Source organism: Macrotis lagotis, chromosome 4 (assembly GCF_037893015.1).
Source record: "Macrotis lagotis isolate mMagLag1 chromosome 4, bilby.v1.9.chrom.fasta, whole genome shotgun sequence".
NCBI lineage: Eukaryota > Metazoa > Chordata > Mammalia > Peramelemorphia > Peramelidae > Macrotis > Macrotis lagotis.
Window position 1 is genome coordinate 145,488,327 of NC_133661.1, and position 25,228 is coordinate 145,513,554.

General features: G+C 37.6%; 1 protein-coding gene across 1 annotated transcript in view; it reads left to right on the forward strand.

Annotated features, from left to right (window-relative positions):
* Window positions 1–23,493: 23,493 nt before the first annotated feature.
* The window catches only part of KLF13 (KLF transcription factor 13), a 105,160-nt gene continuing 103,425 nt past the window's right edge, over window positions 23,494–25,228 (forward strand). The window contains exon 1 of the mRNA XM_074234271.1: window positions 23,494–24,624. Coding sequence (XP_074090372.1) covers window positions 24,090–24,624 — 535 coding nt within the window. The 5' untranslated portion in view covers window positions 23,494–24,089. The remainder of the gene's footprint in view (window positions 24,625–25,228) is intronic.

A 25,228-nucleotide genomic window follows, 5' to 3' on the forward strand; every position in this document is an offset into this window, starting at 1 on the left:
AGCTGATCTGCATTGTTTCAGAAAATTGTTTTGGAGTTTGTTTCACCATTAATAGTCACAAATCCAGTCCCATTCATACCTATCCTATTCTTGACCAAAACAAGGCAATTCATTTAATACCAGGGCTCCATGAATCCTGGTTCTAGGCTGCTGGGAGTTTTACATTTTTTTTTTTCTGAGTAATCTTTTCCCCCTTCCTTGGTAAGTATAATTTACATTCAACTGAAAAAAAAAATGAAACATTTACTAAGTATGTGCCAGGCACCACAATGAGTGTAAAAATGAAATCAGTTCCAGCTTTCAAGGCACTTACATTATAAAAGGATAATTTTAAAAAGTCAGTGGTTTGGGATCACATCACTCAAAGTTGTGGGAACACACCTTGAAGTTTCTAAGCCACAACTGCATTTTACTATGTCTCATACTATATTCTAATTCTGAGGTCACAGGAGGGACGAGGAAACAGCAAGAAAATAAATGATTACCATACTTTCTGATGCATTGGAAGCATGTTGGACAGATGTGCTCAGCAATCATTTTGAGTCTTTCTATCTTGAGATGCTTCTCCAGACCATTTGTAACCTGAATTTGGATCTTGTTCTGAGGTTGATAATCAATGCCCTTATAACAAGGTGTTTTTCAAAAAATGGGTTTTTTCCCTTTTGTTTTGGTATTTTACATCAGCACAAATCACAAATACTCCAAGCCTTAGGAGACAATTTTCATGTCTTGCCATGATCAGAAAAATTCATTACCTTGTGGCCAATATTTTACAGTAAAGACTCTCTAAATTTGGCTAGCCTGGTGTTTAGATAGAAAAGATGCAAGTAATAGCTTTTTTGGAGGGGTTCAAATTCAAAAGTTTTTCCAGTTTGGTCAGAGCTTGTCTTCCACTGGCATAATCTTCCAGAACTCAGGGTCATTACCATAACCTGATTGGCAGTTGGAGTTAAACTTTAGGGAAGGGCAACATACTGACTTTTTTTTTCTTATTTTTCCCTGAAAGCTAAAAAACAATTCTTTTGGCATCTAAATTTTGGAGTTGGTTTATAAATTCAAAGCAAATTTTTCAACCCTGTTTTAAGAATGAAGCCTTATTAGTGTTTTTAGCCCACATTGGAGCTCCATAAATGTCCTTAACTGACTAGGCCTTGAAAATTATGTAATTGACCTCTCCAAATGACAAGAAGGGTCAGAATGCCCTAAAAGGATGTCAGGTCAGTTTAATATGACAAAGGATTCATTTCACTTCCATGTCTTTTTATAGAGAAACTGAGTTGCAATGCTTCAGTTTATCTTATTTAATGAAATTCAGTGGGAGAATTTTTTAAACTTTCAGAAAATCAATTAATCAATCAACAAGCATATCTTAAGCACTCACCACAACTGCCAGAAACAGGGTATGCTCCAAACTAGAGAAATAAATACAAAGGATGAAACCATTCTTACATTCAAAGACTTTACATTCTAATAGCAGAGACAACAAAGATATGTTCAGGATAAATACAAGATAATTTGGAAGACAGAGCATTAGTAGATGGAACTGGGAAAGATTTCATGCAGAATGTAGTGTTTTGCTGCATCCTAAAAAGAGAAGATTCTATGAAGTGGAGATGAGAAATTAGTGCATTCTAGGAAAGGGGAAAGGCCAATGTAAAAACATCAAAGACAGGAGACCTTAAGGATTTCACATAAGTTCTGTAGTGTTGCCTTTTTGGCTGATGTTATTGAAATATAGATAAATATGAATGATTTTTAATGTCCTCTCTCCCTCCCCAGGGGAATCCCCCCCCCCAAATATTCCTCCTGAATTCTCCTGGCTATATTAATCTCAGGGAATATATATGACATCCAAGTTTTATATTTCATTTTCCCCAATTGAAAATGGTCTTTCTCTTCCCCCTCATATTTTCTTAAGTACCCTCTGTTTCAGTCTTGGCTTTGCCCCACCATATTATTCATAGGTATGTGCTATACACTTTATTCGACTAGAAAATCCTTGAGAGCAGTGACTTTTTATCTTATCCTTGTATCTTGCCCACAGTAGGTGCTTTAAAATGTTTTGACTTAAAATTGTTGAAATGATCTAAGATAATAAAGCCCTGTTCAATTGTGGCTAAAATAGAACCTCAAAAATATACTTTGAAAACAGTATAAATTTATACAATTACATATTTTAAAAATATAAAAATGCATTGGTCTCTCTTGACTGTCAAACTATACAGTCTTACACATACAGTACATAAAATTTATGAAGTATATGAGGATATGAAAAATGAACAGATTATTTCCCTTGTGGTTAACTATAAGACCACATGTACCCATTTTGAAGAGCTTAATCTTACCAGAAATGGCATGACCTATAAGCTTTTTTTTTTATCTCCACTTTTAGTCATTTTTCTGGCACATAGATCTTGACTGATGTCTATTGCAACATCAGTCAAATAGCAAATTAATTGAAGTTCATTAAATTTAAATCAATTCAACTTAAATTCACTCATAACTAAGTGGATGTATAAGATTGGAAGGAAGAAAAAACTCTAGAATTCCATGGGAAAGTCCCTCAATTTCATTAGTGGGAATATTCATTAGGAAAAATTCCCATAGGGACCACAGAGTTAACTAAGCTACCTCTAAATAAATTGGCAATTTATCTTCTCATTTAGCAACTGACTGTATTTATGCACAGTTTTGTATTTTTATAGCTTGAAATGAAATTAAGAGCTGAAAAGATGCAATACAATATTTATGTCCCAGGTCAGGAGCATATTACAGGTCAGGAATGGCTAAATACCCAGAGGCCAAAAAATGATGTCAAGCTGAGTTAAGTTGAGCCAAAAGGAGAGAGCACATGGAGCAGATACAGAAGGATGGTGCATTATCATGACAAACGTATGGTCCACATTAGACAATTTGGGCAAAATGAGAAGACATTCAACCTCAGCTTCCATCTTCAGGTTTCATAACAATCTGCTTTTAGGGTTCACTATGAAGGCTAGCAAGGTGGTTCATGGTAATTTATTTTTTCCTTACATTTCTTATGGAACTTGTAAACATAATTTGGCTATCAATGGTGTTTATAATATATTTCTAAATGTAAATATGTACCAGATGTGGAATTAGTCTTCATCATTTAGTTGGAGGTTTTTTTTTGTCTTTTAAAATTTTTATATTAGGGACACAGGAAATAAAACTTGGGGAAATGGATTGCTTTCCTCTCTCTCCAATCCCCCTGCCATTGTCACACAATAATACATTGTTCTCATTTTCCATTTTAATGATCAGGTGCAAGGCTTTGTCCCTGATACACTGGCTTATATTCAATGATTACTTAAGATCTTTCAATGTATTTCTCAACACTTATAATGAGTTTATAGAAAAGGTTACATCTGAGTGCTAGAAAAACTCTAGCCCTGAGTTCAAATTTGGCCTTAGAAATTTACAAGTGTGATCCTGGACAAGTTACTTAACTGTTTGCCTCAGTTTCCTCATCAACAAAATCCTAAATAGGATCATAATGAGGTGGACATGACTGAAATGACTGAACCACAATATAGAGATATAAATCCTTGCTCAAAATCTATTTGCATAAACCTCTCCTCATTAGTGGAGATTCATTATTTAATCTCTGAACCTTCAAGAGGGGAGAACTTGAGAGGAGAGATCTTGGTTTTCTGGTTTCTATCTTTGAGAGAAAGAAGACATGTAGTTTCAGACTCTATTCAGGTCCCTGAAGGGAAAGAAGGACCCTGGGAATAAAATAATCATATACTACTTTAAAATTTACAAAGTGTTTACATCTATTTACCTCATTTGATTCCTACAATAACCCTGAAAGATAGACAATGCAAGTATTGTTATCCTCATTCTAGAGATGAGGAAATGGTGGCTCAAAGCCTTAATGTAGTTTGTCACATTATTGTCACATAAATAAGTGTCAAAAGTAGAATTTGAACACATGTATCTTTTGACACCAGTATTTTTTCCATTAAACTATGTTGCTCATATGATCTCTAGAAATTAGTCTTGACCTTTACCTTTAAGATTCAGCAATTTGTTTTTATTATATTTATTAAGAAAGTTTCCTAATATTATGATAGGTGCTATATGGAAATTAACTCAAAAAAGTATGGTTTTTGAAATCTAAGAATTTATTTTCTGAGTACCAAAACATATATATGTGTGTGTGTGTGTGTGTGTGTGTGTGTGTGTGAATTTTATATATACATTCATACATATAACACATATACAAACATACGCACATAAATATTCATTTCCCTCAATATCTAGAACAATGGAATATCTTCATTCAGATGCACTATAGACCCACTATAATTTGTTCTAAAAGGTTTTTTTTTTTTAGCTGTAGCATTCTTTATTGACTCCTTTTATTTCAGGGGTAGGGAATCTTTTCTCTGCTAAGGGCTATTTAGATATTTACATTATTTGCCTGCTATGTTTGGTCAAACATTTAATTAATTCATCCCTAAGAAGCTCCATGGCAGCACAAGACCAAATAGCCCACAGGCTAGATGGTCCCCACCCCTGTTGTAGTTGCTTGGAGGATAATTACTATTCAACTCACAATATGCACCCCTAGCTAATGTATTTATTATTCAAAATTTATTATTAATAATAATTATTAATATTACTAGTCATTATTATCAGGCACATAAATATTTTTTCCAATTGTAAGCAAAGATAGTTTTCAACAATCCACTTTTTGCAAGCTTTTGATTTTCCCCATTTTTCTACCACCTTCTCTTCCCTCCCTCCTTCCCATGGCAGTGAATAATCTGATATAGATTATACATGTACACATGTTTAACATATTTTTATATAAATCTTATTGTGAAAGAAGAATTAGAATTAAGGGAAAAAACCAGGAGAAAAAATATAAAAGAAGTTTTAAAAAGTGAACATAATATGCTTTGCTCTGCTTTGAGACATTATTCTAATAACAAATGGACATACTTTAAACATGAAACTTAGTGGATAACTAGGGAGAAAATCCAACAGTAAAACATTCTTTGCATCCAGATACAAAAGGATGTAATTTCCTAGAACTCTAGGTGAGTTATAATCTAGTTCCTGTTTAATTCTTCTGATTTCTCAGCAAGTTATTAACACATAGACACTTTAGAACTTATGATTTCAATGGTAGAAGCTTAACATTCCCTCAGGGTAGAATGGGAAACTTTTGAAAGTCATTATCCTGGCTTTGGTGTCTATAGGAAATAGATATAACAATTGGGTTTGGGTAAAATCCCCTGAAAGTCTCAACTGGAAAAAGAAAATGTCAACAGCAATCATAAAAGTTGAAAGAAACAGCACTCCATAGTTAGTATTCTCTAACATCAGTGGTTGGAATAAGATTCCTTTTTGATGCCAGTGTCTTTTGAGAGTGACCATTGCCAATTGATGGACCATAAGGACTCACCTAGCTCAATGTATCCCCAGTCAACTAGCAATGTCTACACTACAGTTTTCCCCCAGTCTTTCTTGGATGGGAGAGGGTGGTAAGGTAAACCATTTGGCCAGAATTGGAATATGACTCTCCCTTAATCACAGTGATCCAGCCTAACTGGAAAAGATCCATTTTAGGAGATTATGGTTATATAATCAGACATTCAATCCTTATATGGGCAACTACACACCTTGTTTATAATTGATGATACTTATATAAGTCTTAGACTGGGCATGATGCCAGCTTTTTTCCAGGCCCCTATAAGAGTCCAGGCTAAAGGATAGACCATGCCATGGTACAGTTAGACCATGCTTGTTTGCAGACAACAAAGCTGAGTGGAGCAGACAGCTGTCAATGGCAGACAGTGGACAGGTAGCCTTGGAGTGTACCAGGACAAGGGAGATATGCAGACTAGGAACTTGGAAAACTGATAAGCAAAGTTGGACTATGTAGCCTTCCACCTCCAAGGATGTATAATAAAAAGTATTTATCTCTCCAAGTCTCCTCAGCATTCCTTTGGTCTTTCTGTATAAAGAACCTAGAAAGCAAGGAGGATGGTATTTGTTTGAAAATCCTGCTTGCCTTGATTAGATAAGGATATTCAGTATTTGTACTGGACATATGGGGGAAGAGGGGAGCCTTGTCATTCCCTTCCTGAACTGACTTCTTTGAGTAGTTCTTACAATTGATGGCAGGTGATAAGATTTTCTTGCAACCTACTAACCACCTTAGGGACAGATACTATTTTGCAATTGGGGTCTTCATAGAATTGTTCCCCAATTTCTCTCACCGACTACCTACTCAAATGGGTTGACTAAAACTTTGTTTCAATCCTGATGTCTTTCCACTCTCACTGGAATAAGATTAGGGACTTCTAGGTAGTTCTAACCTAGCTTCTTAGAACACAGATGGGGTAATGCTATGGTTTGATTGAAGGGGTGGTGATAGGGTTTATGCCCACTCTCTCCAGCACTCTACTTTCTGATACCATGTTGTCATTATGAGTTCAGGGAAAGCCCTTTATTGGATCAGGAAGGTCTGAATGTGGGGAAGTCCCAAACTCTCTGGAACCTCAATATCTCCATCCATGAAATTGAAATTATAGATTATGACTTCTTCAGGGTTATAATGAGGTTTGAATGAGATTATATATGTAAAGTACTTTACAAACTTTAACGTAATAGAGTAAAAGAAAGATTGTGATTATCAATATACAATCAGCATTATAATGATCCAAGACACTTCCAAGAGACTCATGATACAAAATGCTATCTAAATACAGAGAAAGGATTGATGGATTCTGAATGAAGATTGAAGTATACTATTTTTACTTTCTTTTTTTCTCATGTTTTTCCCCCTTTTGTTCTGTTTCTTCTTTTACAACTTGACTAATGTGGAAATATGTTTTACAGGATTGCACATGTATAATCTACATTACATTATTTGCTATCTTGGGGAGGAGGGGAGGGGGAAGGAGGGAGAAAAATTTGGAAGTCAAAATCTTATCAAAAATGAACGTTAGGATAGGGTAGTTAGGTGGCTCAGTGGACAGAGCACTGGCCCTGGAGTCAGGAAGACATGAATCCAAATGTGGCCTGAGACACTTAATAATTGCCTAGCTGTGTGACCTTGGGAAAGTCACTTAATCCCATTGCCTTAAATAAACAAAATTTTTTTAAAATATGAATGTTAAGGGGCAGCTAGGTTGCACAGTGGATAAAGCACCTGGTGTCAGGAGGACCTGAGTTCAAATCCAACTTTAATAATTACCTAGCTCTGTGACCTTGGGCAAGTCACTTAACATCATTGCCTTGCAAAAATCAAAAAAAAGGTCTATATTTTAAAAACTGAATGTTAAAAATTGAATTTACATGAAATTAGGAAAAATAAAATGCTACTTAAAATTTAAAGTGATATATATTCATATATATATGTACATAATATATGCTGGTTAATATTAACAGTATTATTATTAATATTAAGAGTTTCATTTCTTTGGAGTGTATATTTGTAGGGGCTTATGGAAAGCATTTTTTGAGTATTTGCCCTTTAGTTAATTTTAATCAGCTCAATCCAATTAAATTCAATGAATAATTCTAAACATTTGCTATTGCCAGGCACTGTATTAAAAAAAAAATACGAAGACAAACAAAATAGGAATTCACTCTTTCCCATTGGAAGGTAACCCTATACCCACTCTCAGGGAATTTATATTCTTTAGGAGGTATACAATGAGTATATAAATAAGAAATAAATACAGTATTATCTTGGTTTATTCCTTGTTTGATCTCACTCGAAGATGTTGCTATGAGGCCTTGACATATGGAATACAGAAGACTGAAGAATTAAAAATAAGCAAAAGGTCAATGATAGGGAGACAGATGTAAGAAGCCTATAACTAATGAGGAACATCAAAGAAAAGCAAATTTAATTGTATAATTTTCATAGAGAATATTATCTGGTTTCCCAGACCCTCTTTACAATTGAAGAGAAGATGGGCTGGTCTCAAGGTAAACCCACAAGTAACCAGTTATAGTGCTTCATCAACCCTCCCTCCCAAAGAAGACCTCTGGCACATTGGATGGACCTTCAATGGCAAACTTACAGGGACTCATGGACAAGAGTTGCATAGGAAAGGCAATCCTGAATGAATTATGAACTGGATTGTTGGTGGGAGCTTCCAAATCAATGAGTTACAGATGAATTGGAATATTTAAGTAAATATAAAATAATTTGATCTATTGGGAAAGTACTAATTATGGCTGGGGGAGGGGAAAAATCAATCAGTAAATGACTCTCTTAGGAAGTGGACCCTGGGCTGATTCCTAAAGGGGATTTGAGATTCTGAGGGGTAGGAGAGGAGACGGAGCATTCCAAATGTGGGAGGGTGGACTTCATGGGTAAAGGCATGAAATCAAGATTTAGAATATTATATACTAGGTCCATTAAGTCAGTCAAACTTGGGTGGAGTATTCATAGACTATGTGAAGGTAAGTCATATGAAATAAATCTGAAAAGGTAGTTTGGGGTCAGATTGTGAAAGGTCTTACAGAGTTTTTATTTAATACTAGAGGCAATGTGGAACCATTGCAGCTTCTTGATTTAGTTGTGAGTTCAGTTCCACTCCTGTCAACAAGTTCCAAGAATTGGTTTGTGTTCATTGGTATTCTTTGCATCAAATCCTGCTTCCACTTAGAGACATGATTAAATGTGTTTGAAAATTTGATTGATAGTGATTGTGCCTTGAAAAGACTGCTGGCAATGTATTAGTTGCAGTAATGCAGAGCACACGTTAAGAGGAGTAGGAGGAGAAAGAGGAGGAAGAAGAGGGGGAAGAGATAAAGAAGAGAGGAGGCAGATCATATCACTTCCCTGCTTCTTGATCAGGGGAGTGCTTTGGCCAGACCTGTGCTTTAAGAGGGGCAGCTAGGAGGCACGATGGAGTATGGGGACTGAAGTCAAGTAGACTCATCTTCCTGACTTCAAATCTGGCCTCAGACACTTAAAAGATGTGTGACCCTGGTCAAGTCAGTTAACTCAGTGCCTTATTGATAAAATGGAATGGAGAAGGCAAGGCAAATTATTCCATTATCTCTGCCAAGGAAACTCCCAATGGGGTCACAAAAAGATATGACTGAGCAGAGTATTTTAGAATCATTCTAGTTAGAAAGCTATTTTTATAGTCCAAGTAAGAGGTGATAAGGGCCTAAACTAAGTTGGTAAAGGAAGAGGGATGAATTTGAAAGATATTAAGAAGTTAGAAAAGATAAGACTAATCTGCTAATTAAATATGGAGGAGTGAGAACTGCTTTGAGTTTTTCAAAAGAATATTGGTGATACTTCCTATAGCAGCTGTTCTCAACCTTTTTGTTCTCAGAGCTGCTTTACACTTAAATATTATCAAAGGACCCCTACCCTTCCTACCAAAATCTTTTGTTTTTGTGTGTCATATTTATTGATATTTAGCATATTAAAAATTAAAATGCCTTATTATTATGGAACTATCTATAGAAATAGGAATATTTTCTGAATTTCTGTCCTAAATTTTTTTGATAGTTTGGGAGTTCTGATCCCTCTCAGCTCTTAGCCATCTCCAAGGCCTCCTACCAGCTATTACTTTTCTACTCAACCCCTTCGCAATAGTTAGATGGATTATACAGCCTCTTCACTCATTTTCTGTCCCTCCCTGCCAGCTTCTACTCCACTCTCCAAACTAGTTCTCCAGAGACTGAGAAGAGCTAAGCTTTTCAGCTGGTTTTCAGCTCTTTCCCTGTTCATTTTCTGCCTTGCCTAGATCTCTTCTTGCTCTAAGAATTGTAATCAAATCAAAACACAATCATTACCTGTGGAAAAACTCATAACCAAGTAATTGCATATCAATTTCCCTTCTCTGGCTTCTGTGTGTGTGTGTGTGTGTGTGTGTGTGTGTGTGTGTGTGTGTGTGTGTGTGTGTGTTTTCTTCCTCATTATAACTTAAGCTTCTTGAGGACACAGACCATCTCATTTTTGCTTTTTTATTCCAACTTAGAACATATTAAATGCCAATAAATTCTTTTCATTTATTCATTCATTACTGAATTTAAGGATGACCCAATTAGTTTAATTCACTTTTGGAAAAATATCTTTCAAATTACACTAATCTGGGGTTCTTAATCTGGGATTTATGAATTTTTTTCTTTTTAAACACTATTTTTATAACTACTTCACTATATTTAGTTTTCTTTGCAATGTTATGTGTTTTATTTGAAACATTTAAAACCATTATTTTGATAATGGTCCATAGACTTTATCAGATTATCAAAGATATCAACGCTAAGGCAAAGAAACTGGGCATTCTTTTTTAACTCATGAATTATGATATTGTTTGCTAATATGTCTATATTCTAGATTAGAAATTGTCCATTTCCATCCATTGGTCTCCTAAAAATCATATCTTCCAAGACTGAGATAGACATTGTCAACATCTCAGAGAGAATTTTTTCTTTCTTTTTTCTCCTCTTTGGTGAGCTCATAATGTGGGTTATTGGGATTGTGGAACTGTTTTGGTCATGCCAACTATAGTCTTTTCAGGGGATTCAGATTTGAAGTGTCCCGATTTCCTATAACTATAACAAGCACCACTTTCAATCTCCTTTATACTTTCTCCTAGTTTTCACTACTGGGATTTCTGGCTCCTTTCCTAGAGAATCTACCTTCCTCCTGCTGGTCAAGGGTTTCCCTCCATCCCTCTGGGAGGCCAGGCTCTCTTTGACCCTCCTTTGCTCCCTACCATCTGAGAGAGAAGGTGATACACACTCTCCACAGTCATTAAGTCTACATCTTTGGCCAAAGGGTACACCTTAACAGTCTGGCACTGTTAGACTGCCAGGTCTCTCACTTTTAAATAACAGCAATGAATGACTGACCCTGCTAAGGTTGTAGGGCATGGTGTTTTTTCTGGAAGCATTCCTAGTTAAATATGAACTTTGTTTTTAAATACTCATACAAGGTTCATCCCAGTTCTGGAAGGAGGCCTTACATTGAGCTAACTCTCCTGACAAGTGGCTTGTTAGAAATCGCAGGTGTTCTTAGGTTAAGGGTATGGAAGGAAAAAAGGAAAGGAATATCTCAGAACTGCTATGTACTTTCTCTTAGAAATTCAATGATATTATGGGGGAAAGAGTTCTGATTCTGAAGTCAGAGGATTTAAATTTGAAAACTAGTTCAGCTACCAACTACTTAAGTGACCTTGGCTAAGTGACTCAACCTCATACGGTCCATTTTCCTTATGAGTGAGTTGAAAAAGAGGTTCAGAATAAGAGTGCTTAATATATTTTGAGCCACCATCCCCTTTGGCCTATGGATTCCTTCTCATAATAATGTTTTTAAAAACTTAAAATAAAATATATGGGATTACAAAAGAAATTATTATATTAAAAAGATATAATTTTTTCCCATCAAAATTCCCAGATATCCTGAAATCTATCCAGGACTGTGGATCCTAGGTTACAAAGATCCCTTCCAACTGTAAATCTTATGTGGAGAAATTATTGAAGGATAATTTTCCTCAAGATTAAATTCTTCCAGTCAATCTGGGCTAATATTATGTTTTCTCTGATGTTCTGTTTGCCTAAATTTCATTGTTGAGTCAGTCATTTCCTTCATGTCCAACTTTTCATGGCCTATTTAGGGTTTTCTTGGCAGAGATACTGGAGTAGTTTGCTATTTCCTTCTCCAGCTTATTTGACAGATGAGGAAACTGAGGTAAACAGAGTTAAGTGATTTGCCCAGGGTTATACCACTAGTAAATATCTGAGACCAGATTTGAATTCAGGAAGATAGTCTTTTTTCTTTTATTTATGGAGCTACCTTTTTCTTCTTTCCTTTCTTTTCTTTTCTCTTCTTCTTTCATCTATCCATCCTTCCTTCCTTCTTGTACACTTCCTGGACCTTATAAGATCCTTGTTGTATTGTCTTATTTATATGTATTGTCTCTTATTATTTGTATGTATATTCTCTTATGTACAAGAATAATATCCTTTCATTAGGTGTTTCTTTAGGAAAGGAACCATCATTCTTTAACCTTTGTATTTTTAACCCCAGAGTGAAATGTATAATGCTATTGTTGCATTGTTTGTTTTCTTATGTCTGACTCTATGATACTGTTTCTGGAGTGATTTGCCATTTCCTTCCTTAATTCATTTTACATATGAAAAAACTGAGGCAAATACTTTTAAGTGACTTGCCCAGGGTCACGCAGTTAGTGTCTCAGGCTAGATTTGAACTTAGAAAGATGAATCTTCCTGGCTCCAGGTCTGACACTCTGTCCATTGTGCCACTTACCCACCATGGTCTTCACTTTACAGATAACTGAGGTAAACTGGGTTAAGTAACTTGCTTAGGATTATATTGTTAGTAACTGTCTGAGACTACATTTGAACTCAGGTCTTCCTGATTCTAAGTCCAGTGCTTATTCACTGTACCACCTACCTGTCCTTAGGTCCTTGATAAAAACTTATTGAATTGAAATGAATTTTTCTCTAGTCTCTTTTGTCCTTTGTCATTTGTGAAGTCTTCAGTCATGACTTTAGGACATATGTAAATATCGAACTGGAAGGGACCTCAGAGACCCGAGGGACAGAGGTTAAGTGACTTGACTTGGATCACACTACTAATAAAAAGTAGCAGAGGTGCAGGATTTGAATACAGGTCTCCTGACTTCAAGTATAGATTTCTATCCACTACCTTCTTCTGGTGTAAATTTCCTAGACAGAATTTCTTTATCCTCCCTGACCCCAGAATTAGCTTGCCTGGCCTGGTGTGTTTTTCTTCTAAGTATTAAAAATATATTTCTATAGCAATTCACATTTCAAAGTTCTTGTCTTATAACTTGCAAAGCAGGCAATTATAAATATTATTATTTCTATTTTATAGTTAATGAATTTCAACCTCAGAAATGGTTCCATTGCTTCCTCAGATTATTTGCTTATTAGCAAATACCATTATGCTTTTATCACTACTAAATACAGGGTAATAGACCAAGAGGTAGAATAATAAAGTGGAAAATTGCAAAGATAAAAGAAGTCTTTAAAATGAACTTAAGAAGTAATGATGACTCATTGTTTTTGGCATTTCAAAGTGGAGTTGATATATATTTTTATATATATGTATATATATATATATATATATATATATATATATATATATATACACATACACACACACACACATACATACATCAGTTGGTTGGTTCTTATCCTTCATTATCAAAGAAGACCAAAAGGACATCAGTGTGTTATAGACAAATTACAGTGTGTCAATGGTGGATGATCAGACCAATAAAAGTTTAGAATGTTCTCCCACAGATGGAGCACAAATAGTCCACATGAATACATGGAGTGAATACTCTAAACTTAAGCCCCTCACATTTCCTTTGAGTTGCTTCCATTCTGCATTGCTCCTGGAGCACATCACCCTCTCTGTTGAAGGCATGCCATACCAGATGATCCTGTGCCAGTGTCATCTATGCTGCACTATCAATTCCAAAATTCTTCAGAGAGACCTTCAGAATGTCCAGTATTACTTCTTTTAACACCCCCCCGTGAATACTTACCTTGTGTGAATTCTCCATAAAATAATCTTTTGAGTAAGTATAAGTTTGGCATTGAACCACATAGACACCCATCATAGTTGCATGTAAATATAAATATGTGACTCATTTATTGCCTTGGACTGCTATTTCAGATCTCAATTCCATATGCCTTTGGTCCCTAGCATTTGATCCCATAAAGGTAAAAGAGAGAGAAGAGTCTTAATGGTGACTAATATATAATGGAATGAATTCTTGGATTTGAATTCTAATTCTACTACCTGTGAGACAGTGGACAAATCAGTTATTTTGGGGGGCTTCAGAGTCACAAGATCACAGCTTCTAGGGTAGAAAAGATCTTAAAAGTTATCTGGTCTGACATCCTAATTTTTATAGATGAGGAAATCCTGGCTTCATGATTGACAAGAAACTTATCCAAAGCCTCACCAGAAGTGATTGGCAGAGTGAAGATTTGAACCTCGGTCCTCAGACTCCAACTATATTCAGTTCTTTCTTTCTCTTTACAATGAAGAGAGTATATTAAATGATCTCTAAAGTCCTTAAATTAGTTTTCTTCACATCTCAGGAAATTCCATCTCATCCCTTCTTCAAATAATTGAATCATTATAGATTTATTTAAACTCCAATAGAATTCCCTTCTTCCAGGCAAAGAAAAACCATAAACCATAAGACCCCTATTTCAGTGGAAATTTGATTAGATCAAAGACGTGGGAGGCAAAGAGAGGGAAGGAAAGCTGTGGGAACTGGGGGCAGCAGGTGTGGAAATCAGGAGGAGGCTGCCTAGGAGAGAAATGGGGAGGGGGGTGTATGTATTGTGCACTGCCACTAATTGTGTCAGCAAATTGCATTCCATTGCAAGGGGGTGGGGAGGATGGAAAAGGAGAGCTCCCACTTTTGTTATGGGAAGCTCTGTCTGAGCAGTGTGCCTCTTAACCTCCCAAAGGACATTTCTACGACATTGTGCTGTGTCACTCTGACTTCTTTATCCATTAATACTGACTTCCATGTGGTCATTCAGTAGGAAGTAAGGAACTTATTTCCTTCTCTCACTCCCTTAACTTAATGTAAAACAGTCAACCCTCAGTGATGGGCCACACAATCTTCCTGGAACTTTGGGTTATTTTGTACTATTTCTCCTTCAGAGGCAGAGATCTTTCTGCTCAGTTCAATCAAATCTGACAGATGGAAGGTGATGCAGTTTTAACTGTTGGCCCATACTGACTCAGGCCCTCCCTGATCTTCTCTTCCTCAAAACAAGGTGGGAAACTTTCCCAACAGACTCTCTCCTGAGACCTTCTAAATTTTTTGGTTTCAATTCATCAGAAATACTGAGAAAATAATGTATAGTGGCACATTGGGTGTTCAGCTTCCTGTCTCAGTCAAAATTAGAAAATGATAAGAACCTCTGAGAAAAAAAATTTTTTTCTTAAATTTTCTTAAATTTCTTAATATTTTATTAAATTTCTTCTTTAACTGAGAAAGCATTCCAGATCATTTAAGACACAAAAAAGAGAAAATTTATTTTAGTCAGATTTGTCTTTATTTCTGTTTATTTCTAATCAATGCCAAGATCACCTCACAGTTCAGTGGATCTCTTTCGTTAAGGAAAAACCATATATGTAGGAACTTCCATAATCTAACTGCCACTTTCTTTCCAGTCTTGTTTTCCATTTTCCATTTTATAAATACCCAAGTTTTGGACAGATCAATCATTGCTATAACTAATTTGCATTTATAATAATGCTTTCCTTATAAAAGAAGAGAAAAAATCTTCTGATGAGAATGAAAGGAGAGTGTAAAAGCTGGCTTAAAATTTAAAATAAAAAAAAACTAAGATGGCAATTGGTCCCATCACTTCCTGTCAAATAGAGGGAGAAGAAATGGAGGCATTGTTAAATTATATTGTTGGGCTCAAAGATCACTGAGAATGACAACCTGCAGCCATGAAATTAAAAGATGCTTGCTCCTTGAAAGGAAAGCAATGCAAATCTGAGCAGCATACAGAAAAGCAGATATATCACCTTGCAGAAAGGTCCATGTAGTGAGAGCTATGATTTTCCCAGTAGCACTGTATTTCCATGAGAGTTAGACTAAGAAAAATTGAACACCACAAGAATCAACACTTTTCAACGGTGTTGTTGGAGAAGACTTTGAAAAAATTCTTTGGACAGCTAGGTGATTAAATTAGTCAATATTTAAAGAAATTAACTCAGATTATATTCTAGAAGGTCAAATACTGAAACTATAGTCTAAATATTTTGGTCATTTATTGAGATGATTGAACTCATTAGAAAAGACCCTAATATTGGTAAAGATTGAAAGCTAAAGGATAGGCAGCAGAGGATGAAATGGATAGTGTCATGGAAACACTGAACATGAATTTGGAAAGACTTTGGAGATAGTGGAAGACAGAAGGACCCATCTTGCTTTGGTCCATGGTACCATGAAGAATTGGATATAATTGAACAACTAAACAACTCTCCAATTAGACTGTTAGCTCCTTAACAGCAGGGACTAATTTTTATTTTTTTATTTGCTTTTTTTTTGCCTTTTTTTGTGTCCCCAGTGCTTAACAAAAGCATATTATATACTGATTTCACTTGACTTTAGATCTAATGCTCTTTTCCTCAAATCTCACTGACTACTAACCTTTTCATTATCCAAAATGTTATATAGAGTAAAGAAGATATGAGTGAAAATCCTTCCTTAGACATTTGCTAGCTACATGATCCCAAATCATTTAACTTCCCACCCTCAGTTTCCTTATCTATAAAATGGGGATACAGATAACAGCTGCTTTTAAAGGACTATTGTGAGAATCAAGTGAGATATTGTATGCAAAACATTATGGGAAAACTCAAAAAACTATAGGTGTCAACTATTATGAAGCATTATTATTTTACTGTGGCTACTTAACTTTCATTGATTTCTGTATCCCATATCTGGAATGATAGAAGGCTAAGATGGGGAACATGGTTGATGTGAGCAGAATGATATAATAAATAAGGAACTTAGAAGACATGAAGGAAAAATATGTCATTGGGAAAATGAATGAGTCAAAAGGTTCATTTTGGCTCCACCTAAGCTAGGTTAGGTGGACAGATAAATTGTTCCACTGGTACCCTTCTCACATCACCATAGTAAAAAGCAAAGTCAAGGAAGTCCCAAAGAATGCTCTGTGGACTCCTTTGTAGTGAATTTATGGGAAACATGAGCAAGAATCACATAAGAAGCAGAACATAGATTGAGGAACTATCCAATTCAGAGAGAAGACAGATCCATTTGGGTATTCCGAGAATAGTTAGCCCTCTTAAGTTCTTTCTCTTTTTAAAGACCTAGCTCAGATATTATATGAAAAGACTGAACCAGATAGGAAGCTCCCATCATGGAGGTATGTGGGCCCTCAAGGGTACAAGAGCATTGTCAAAGAGATATGGGAGATATTTGGCAAATTACCATTTTAAACTTCTGAAATATTTCCATAGTAGTTGTATTATTTTAAGAAATGGGTGAGGAGAAGGTGGGGACTTGGTAGACAAGGGAGGGAGTATTAATTATAGTACATCTGAAAATTTTTAAAGGGACAACTAAAAAAATAGCTTCTACTGACCAGAACAAACATATAATTATGAATCAAGATTCTCAAGTGTGTTTTTAAGTCAAATCCAAAGTAAGAAATAAACAATAGGCTAAACATTATATGTAGTTATTCCTTTCAAAATTATATCATAAAGAATGTGATCCACCTGCAACAGAGCTGGAGGTGTTGGAACACAGACTGAAGCACATTTATTATTATTATTATTATTATTATTATTATTATTATTATTTTATATTATTTTGGGGTTTTTTTTGTTTTTACAGGGTAATGGGGTTGGGGGTGGCTTGCCCAGGTCACACAGCTGGGTGATTGTTGGGTGCCTGGGGCCGGATTTGGACTTGGGTGCTCCTGGTTCCAGGGCTGATGCTTCATCCGCTGTGCCACCTGTCTGTCCCTATTATTATTATTATTATTATTATTATTATTATTATTATTATTATTATCATTTTTTATTTTAATTTTTTTCTCTTTCCTTTACTTTATTGCTCATGCAGGTCTATATTTTTTTGGGGGAAGGGGTATTATGTTTACTCTTAAACAAGAATATTTTAGTAATGTATAAAAAACATCATTTGTACAAAAATAAGAATAAATAAATAATAAAAAAATTATACCCTAAAGAATATTTTTGGATAACAAGAACCAAAGGCCTCACTAACTTCTTTGATTGTGTTCCTGATGTGCTATGAATAACTTTGTGATACTAAAATAAGTTATGTACTATAGAAATGCTTCCTTATGAAAAATTAATTTCTCTATTTTTTAACGGGCATGTGAATGGCAAATTCTAAGACTTACTTGCTCTCCTGTTGAACAAGGGTTGAAGGGCAATGTGGTATAATCGATAAAGAGTTGGCCTCAGAGTCAGGAAGAAAGATCACTTTCCAGTTTCCCCTTAACTTCTCATAGCTAAAAACAACTCTAAAATTATAACTTTCAGAGACATAGGCATAGGCAGAGGGGTCTCCTAACTTAAAATTTCCCTATACTAATGAAACTTATCCCTAACCTTTTGAAGGTTTACTCAACCAGGAAGCATGAGGATTGAAAAGATTGGAAACCCATGAATTAGGTGATCTCTTAAATTTATTTAAGCTCTAAATCCATGATTATATAGACAACTTGATGAGGTTTGTAAGCCAGATAGTAATATTCCCATTTTATAGATGAAACAACTGAGACTCTGAGAGGTTAAATGATTTACTTAAAAACACACAATCAGTAATAGAACAATGGGCCTCAAGTGCAAGTCTCAATCAATATCAAAATCAATAAACATTTATTAAGTACTGAGTCTCAGACAATTTTGCTAAGTCCTAGGAAGACAAAAAGAGGCAAAGACAGCTTCTGTCTAAGCAAGGAACTTATCATCTAGTGGGAAAGACAACATGCAAACAAGTATATACAGGTTAAATAGTAATTAATTAACAGAAAGAAGGCACTAGAATTAAGGACTGGATAAGGCTTCCTGTAGAACACGGGTGGGGAACATTTACTCCTCAAGTCATAGAAGGCCCTCAAAATTATTTGATCTGGTCTGGCCAAGGCAGCTACAGGTGAACTTTTAAGTTGATAATTTTGTAGGACATGAGAATGATGACAATATAAATATCCTAATGACCTTTGGCAGAAAAAAAATAGGTTCTCCAACCCTGCTGTGGTGGTAATTTAGAAGGTAGCATTTTAATTTGGATTTAAAGGAAAATAGGGGGTTTGGTGGTTAGATTGAAGAAGAACATTCTAATAACCACCCCATAGATGTGGCTTGACCTTGGTCAAATCACTTTATCACTTTAGACCTCAGGTTACTTATCAGTAAAATGGAGGTATTGGGTTATTTGTCTTATTAGGTCCCTTCTTGATCTAAATCTATGATCCTATGAATTCCCTTTATACAAATAATGCTTTAAGGTTTACAATGTACTTTATTCACTACAATTCTACTGCAGAGATAGCTCAAATATCGGTATTCCCTATCATAGCTTAGGGAAGTGAGTGTCAGAGAAGTGAAGTTATCCAGGATTCTACATTTAGCAAATGTCAGAGATATGATTTGAACCTAGATTCTGGCACTGTCTCCTATACCAGCCTACCTCTCAAATATTGAGTTATTGATTATATGGCAGGCACTGCATTAGGTCATGGTCAGGAATACAAAAAAGGAACCATAGTAATTACCTTCATGAACATTATATAAAGTTGAAGAAAAAATAGCAAAAACTATAAGGCAATACTTTTCTTAAGTGTTACAGGTAATAAGTACAATAGGAGTTCAGGGTATGGAAAGATCATTATAGACTGACATAGGCAAAGAAAGACTCTTAGACTCCACTTGCTGTCTCTAACTTCATTGACAAAGACTCAGTCCAGGTTACTCCTCCCAGTTATGTATTATATTCTATTAGAATGTAATCTCCCTGAGGAGCAGGTTCTCTTACTTTTTCTATTTGTATCTCCAGTTTTTAGCAAAGTAGTTTGAATAGTTAATACCTAATAAATGCTCCTTCATTCATTCAATTAAGGGCAGGAGTTAGGTAGGAAAGAACAGAGAGGTGGTAAAGACAAAAGGCTTTTTGGGGGGTCAGTGAGTAGTTCAGTTTGGATGAGACAGAGGATTTTTGTATTGGGAGATAAGATTGAAACTAGAGTTTCTAAATGGATGAATAGAGGCAGTTATATTTCAAAGTGTTGAATTTGGAGTTAGAAAAACCTGAATTTGAATCTTCCCTCAGATACATCTCAGTTATATGACCCTGGGCAAGCCAAACATCTCTCTTTGCTCTTTGTCTTCATCTGGAAAATGAGAGGTTGGAACTGATGGTTTCTCAGGTCCCTTTCAGCTCTAAATCTAAGATCCCATGAATTCTTACTGAATGTTATATGAATTGTGGGACAACTTGAATTGTTATATGGAGAGGGAGAGACTTTTATATAAACAATTTAGAAGACATCACCCCAATCTATTAAGAATAAAAGTCAGTCCCATGGAGAAAGACCCAGAGTGTTTAGATTGTTATATGTGACAAATTCTGGAATTGACTGTTCTCAAATGAATGAAACATTCAAAGACCTGGATTCAAATGTTCCTTTCTCCAGCTTCAGTTCTTCAGATTTTCACTGCAGCATAAAATGTTCAAACTAATCTTTAAAATGCATGACCATGTCAGTCCAATGGGAAGAGATCTCAAGGTCCCAACCATATAGATGTTAGGAAAATGACAGATGATTTTACTTATACTTCCTGTCCAAGATAGAGATAGTTTTCCTGACTTCCTTGAGGAATAAGGAAAACAGAGTCCTTCAGATGTAGGCCTGAATACACCCCTTAGCTCCAGGAGGAAATTGCTCACACCTGAACCCTAATTCAGCTGGTTCCCATAGAGTTACTTTGAAAGGTATCTTCCTTCTGGGGGTGGGGAGGTGGGCATTCAGTCCTTAGCATCAGGCGTCCCTCTTTCTTACAGTTTCCTCTGATTCAACGTATTTGTTCTAAACTCTTCCCCCCCACTCCTTCCCAAGCAGTTTCTCTAATTGTTATAGTGCTTCCTCCTAACTGAGACCATCACAGCAGTGAGTCCCCACATCACCTCAAGTATACATTTCCTGACTTATTGTCTTTTCCAGCACCAACATTAGCATAGCCACCAACATTAGCATTACATTTGGATGACTGTCCTCAAGTCTCTGCGAGGTCTCAGTTTACACTTTCTTTGGCGGGGGAAGAGAGGCTTAGGCTACACTCCCTAGTTGATAGAGTAGGTCTGGAGACATTTTTTTCAAAGGCCAGATTTGGGAGAGTTGTTTAGTGGAAGCTGTGAAAGCTATCTGCTTTATCTGGTGGGTAGGTTAAAGCTGGGGAAGGAACAGTTGTCTGAAGTAATGTCAATAATTAATAATTTATAGCTAGCATTTATCAAATGCTTTAAGTTTTCAAAGCAATTTTCATATGTTATATTCAGTCAGTTGGTCATTTGAGCAGTAAAATGTAAACTCCTGGACAGAGATTTGTTGTTGTTGTTTTATATAATAAAACACTTGGTATATAGTAGGCACTTAAAAAAATTTCTTGAATTGAATTTGTGGAGGCCTTGGAGAACATGGGAAGAGAACAGAGACTTTCAAAAGAATGTAGGGTTTAAGATTAAGGGACATTAGGTCAATCCCATCTTTTAACAGGAACAGAGAAGTTTACCCAAGTTCACAGAGGTAATAGGCATTGCCAAAAAAAAAAAGAAAGAAAGAAAGAGAAGAAGGAAGGAAGAAGGAAGAAAGGAAGATAAGAAAGAAAGTAGGAAGAGAGAGAGAGAGAGAGAGAAGAGAAGAGAAGACAGAGGAGAAGAGAAAGAGAGAAAAGAAAGAGAAAGAGAGAAAGAAAAAGAAAAGAAAAAGGAATCTGGGCTTAACCCCTTCACAGAGAGAAATGTTAAAAGTTTTAAATCCTACATCCTATGACATGGTTCTGTTTTCTTTTCCAAGTCTCTAAAAATTCAAGTCAATGAACTTTTATTAAGGGCCTACTGTGTACCAGATGTTTCATTATATTACTCCTGAGTTTCAGAGAAAGCTAAGGACTATTTTCTTTAAGATAAAAAAAATACTTTCAAACTTAGTTAATGTTGGTTTGTTTTGCTGAACTGCTTTTATCTTCTTCTTTGTTTATTCTTGCTACAGGGAATGGCTCCTTGGGTAGGGCAGGGACAAGAGAGATGATTAAGGCAGAGCACCCGCACTGTATTTATTAAATAATGCTTTATGTTAAATGTTTTAAAAGTATTGTCTCATTAGATTCTCACAACCCTGGGATTCAATTTAAAAAAAAGATGCTGTAAAAACAAAATATTTTAATAAAATTTTAAAAATAAAGAAAATATATTTCAAGGGCAGTCTGTCAAGAATAGCAAGAGGTCCACAGGAGTAGCAATAGCTGAGCATTTCCTATTAGAAATCCTGATAGTGGGGTGGGGTTGTGTGGCTTTGGCCTGCAGAAGTTGGTGGTTTTTGAAGTCTCAGTAGCTGCAAGAAGAAAGGAAGAATGGGGAACTTCAAGTGGTAAATAGGTGCGGTTCTGAGGAGAGGGAAGTGAGGCAAAGGGAGAGGGAAAAGAGAAAGAGAAAGAGAGAGAGAATTATTCTCATTCTTTCTTTTAATATCTATCACCATGCCTCTGCTTAATAGGGAGCAAATCATTCTTGAGCCTTCCTTTTATTCTTCCCTAAAGTCTTCTTCTTCTTTTTTTTTTTAGTTCTTTTCTTTTCCATCAAGCAGTGTAGTCAAGATCAATAAACCAAGAATCAGGAGACCCGAGTTTGTCTCTGTACACTGCCGCTAACCTAGTTAGGTTTGACTGTAATCTCTAAAAGCATCGTTCAGTTCCAAAATCCTGATTCTTTCCAAGCTCTATAAAGCTCCAAGAGGTAAATTGCTGGGGGTGGGGAGGACCGAGCTTCAAGGGTCGAGGATATAATTTCAAAACATTTCCATTTCCTCTTTTCTCTTAAGCCTTGTTGTGCAGGGGGGAACACGAGTTCTTGATTTTTGTCTTGTTCCTCAGGTCGGGGCTGAATATTTGTTTATTTGTGCATGGGGGAAAAAGGGAGAAGATAATGGAATCTTTAGGTCTTAATAGTTGCAGGTCCTTGGCCCCAGATTCCTGGTGATTTAGAAGCAGGTGGGATTGGAGAATCTTTCAGGAAACTAGCTTGGGGTGTGTTTTTTGGAATCCACTCAGGTTGGTACAAAGTGCACATCCTCCTTTGCAAACATTCGACTCTTCAGTTTGCAAATCTAGGTGGGAAAGGGTTTTATTTGTAATATGCATTACATACATGTAATGTGTAATATGGATATGTATGCATGGGTGTGTGTTTGTAAAGGCCGAAGCAAAGCTGCCACAGTTATCAAAGGACCTAATTGTGTAAATGGTCGGCTTCCCCGAGGTAGTTAGGCAGCTTTTGCAGGAAAATGACAGGGAGGAGGCTGTCTGGTTGCCCAAGCCCTTGAATGAGATGCCCAAGGAGCGAGGGGTGGCGTAGGGTGGGGCCGGGGTGTGAGCACCTCCACCAAACTACACCCTGAAACCCCAGGGCTGCTTTTAAGGAGGTTTCGCAGAAGCCAGCCAAGAGCTTATCTCAAATTTCTGTCCTCGCGGTTCGGCTCGCCTGTAACAGGAATCCCATTGGTTCCAGGAAACTTGCAACTGTAGAAGTTTCCCCATCTCGGTGCCGATTGGCTCCAGAGATACCTCGCCCGGGCCAATGGCGACCTCTGTTTCATTCGCCCTTCCCGGCGGCCTGGCTCAGTCCAGGCTCACAAGCCCCACATCGCTCTCTCTCTCCCTCCCTCCCTCCCTCCGAAGGTCCTGCCTCCCCTGCCTACTCCTCACATGCAGCCCTGCAGCCCCAGCCGCAGCTGAACGTTTTTTAACCTGATCTGCCCCAGGATGTGGCTTCTGGGGTGACGTCGGGCCCAGATGTTCTCCCCAGACCACGCCCACACCCGGGATTGAAACACCCTCAGAGCAGCAATAACGGGCAAAGCTGGTTGTATTGTCACAATGCGAGGGAAGGGGTAGACCAGCAGCATTATTATATTTTTTTTATGTTTATTATTTGGCATCCTTCAAAAAAAAATCAGCTTTTGAAGCCGATGAAGCCGCAGCTTCCTGAGCTGGGATTTCCTCTCTTTCCTTTCACTGGACTTCAAATGCATTCACTTTTTAATGACCGCCCGGGTGGGATCTTCCTGGACCAAGTGCAGTTTTGGTAAAGCTACAAGCCCAGCACTCAAAGTACGCAGCGTGCCCAGGGAGAGGAGACCCAGCCCCCACCCCCTCCGCCCACCAGCGTGGATCTATAGAGATAGATTTATATATATATTTTTATGCAAAGAGAGAAAAAAAGTGCAATTTGAGATTAAAACAATTTCTCTGTAAAATGGCAGCCGCCGCCTATGTGGATCATTTCGCAGCCGAGTGCCTTGTTTCCATGTCCAACCGCGCGATCGTCCACAGCCCCAAGGAGGACCCCGACGCCTCGCCCGAAGGCGCAGCCGCCCCTCTTTTTCCGAATGCCGAAGACAGGCGAGAAGGCAGAGAGAGCGGCAAGGACAACGCCTCTTTGATCGTGGTGGCCAGGATTCTAGCCGATCTCAACCAACACGTCCCAGCTCCTGCCCCGCCGACGGAGAGGAGGGAGAACGCCTCCAAAAAGGAGAGGCTGCCCAGCCGGCTCTCTCCGTCGGGGGAGCCGGCTCAGGGAGCCGCCTCCCCGGACGGCCGGTGGAGCGGAGCAGCGGCCACACCTACCAGTCCAGCCGGGAGCGAGCCCGGCCTCAAACAAAGGAGCAGACGGGGGAGAAGCCGAGCCGACCCCGAGTCACCCCAGAAAAAGCACAGATGCCACTACGCGGGCTGCGAAAAAGTTTATGGCAAATCCTCCCACCTCAAAGCTCACCTAAGGACTCATACAGGTCAGTCCCCGGGCGGCCGGTGGCTCAGCCATTAAACCGCCCAAGGAGTGGCGGCCCGAGGCCAGCCTTAGGATTTGTCTCTTGTCCTTCCCGAGCTGACACCCGGTGCCAGACGCTCAGAACTAGCCCTTTCCTCCCCGCTTGTTGTTAATGGTCTCTAAAGTGACGAGAATGAGGCGGCGCCTTAGCTGCCCTGGACTGCGAGGGACCCTGGCCCCTCTCCCCCGCCCGTCCTCCTCTCCCTCGGCCCAGGCCCCCAGCTGTCGAGTGCCGTAGCCCACCTTTCTGGTGCTGCCGGTTTTGCGTCTTCCCCATCCACCTGTCCTCTCCACCGTGCTAGCCCGCGCCCCCTCTACAGTTGTACCCCGCTGTAAGCAGACTCGGTAGTGAATGATTTGGGATTTTAGATACAGGGAAATAACCCTCGGAGGATCATCTCCCAATGATTCAACCTTTCCAAAAAAAAAAGGTTCACGTAGAGATGGTTTAAATAGTGACTGCCTCAACGCGGACAAAATGTGATCTGGTTTATAAAAATTTGATTTGACACAAAACTTTGCCTGGAAACTAGTGCATACAGCGAGGTACACCGGTACTGCTCCAA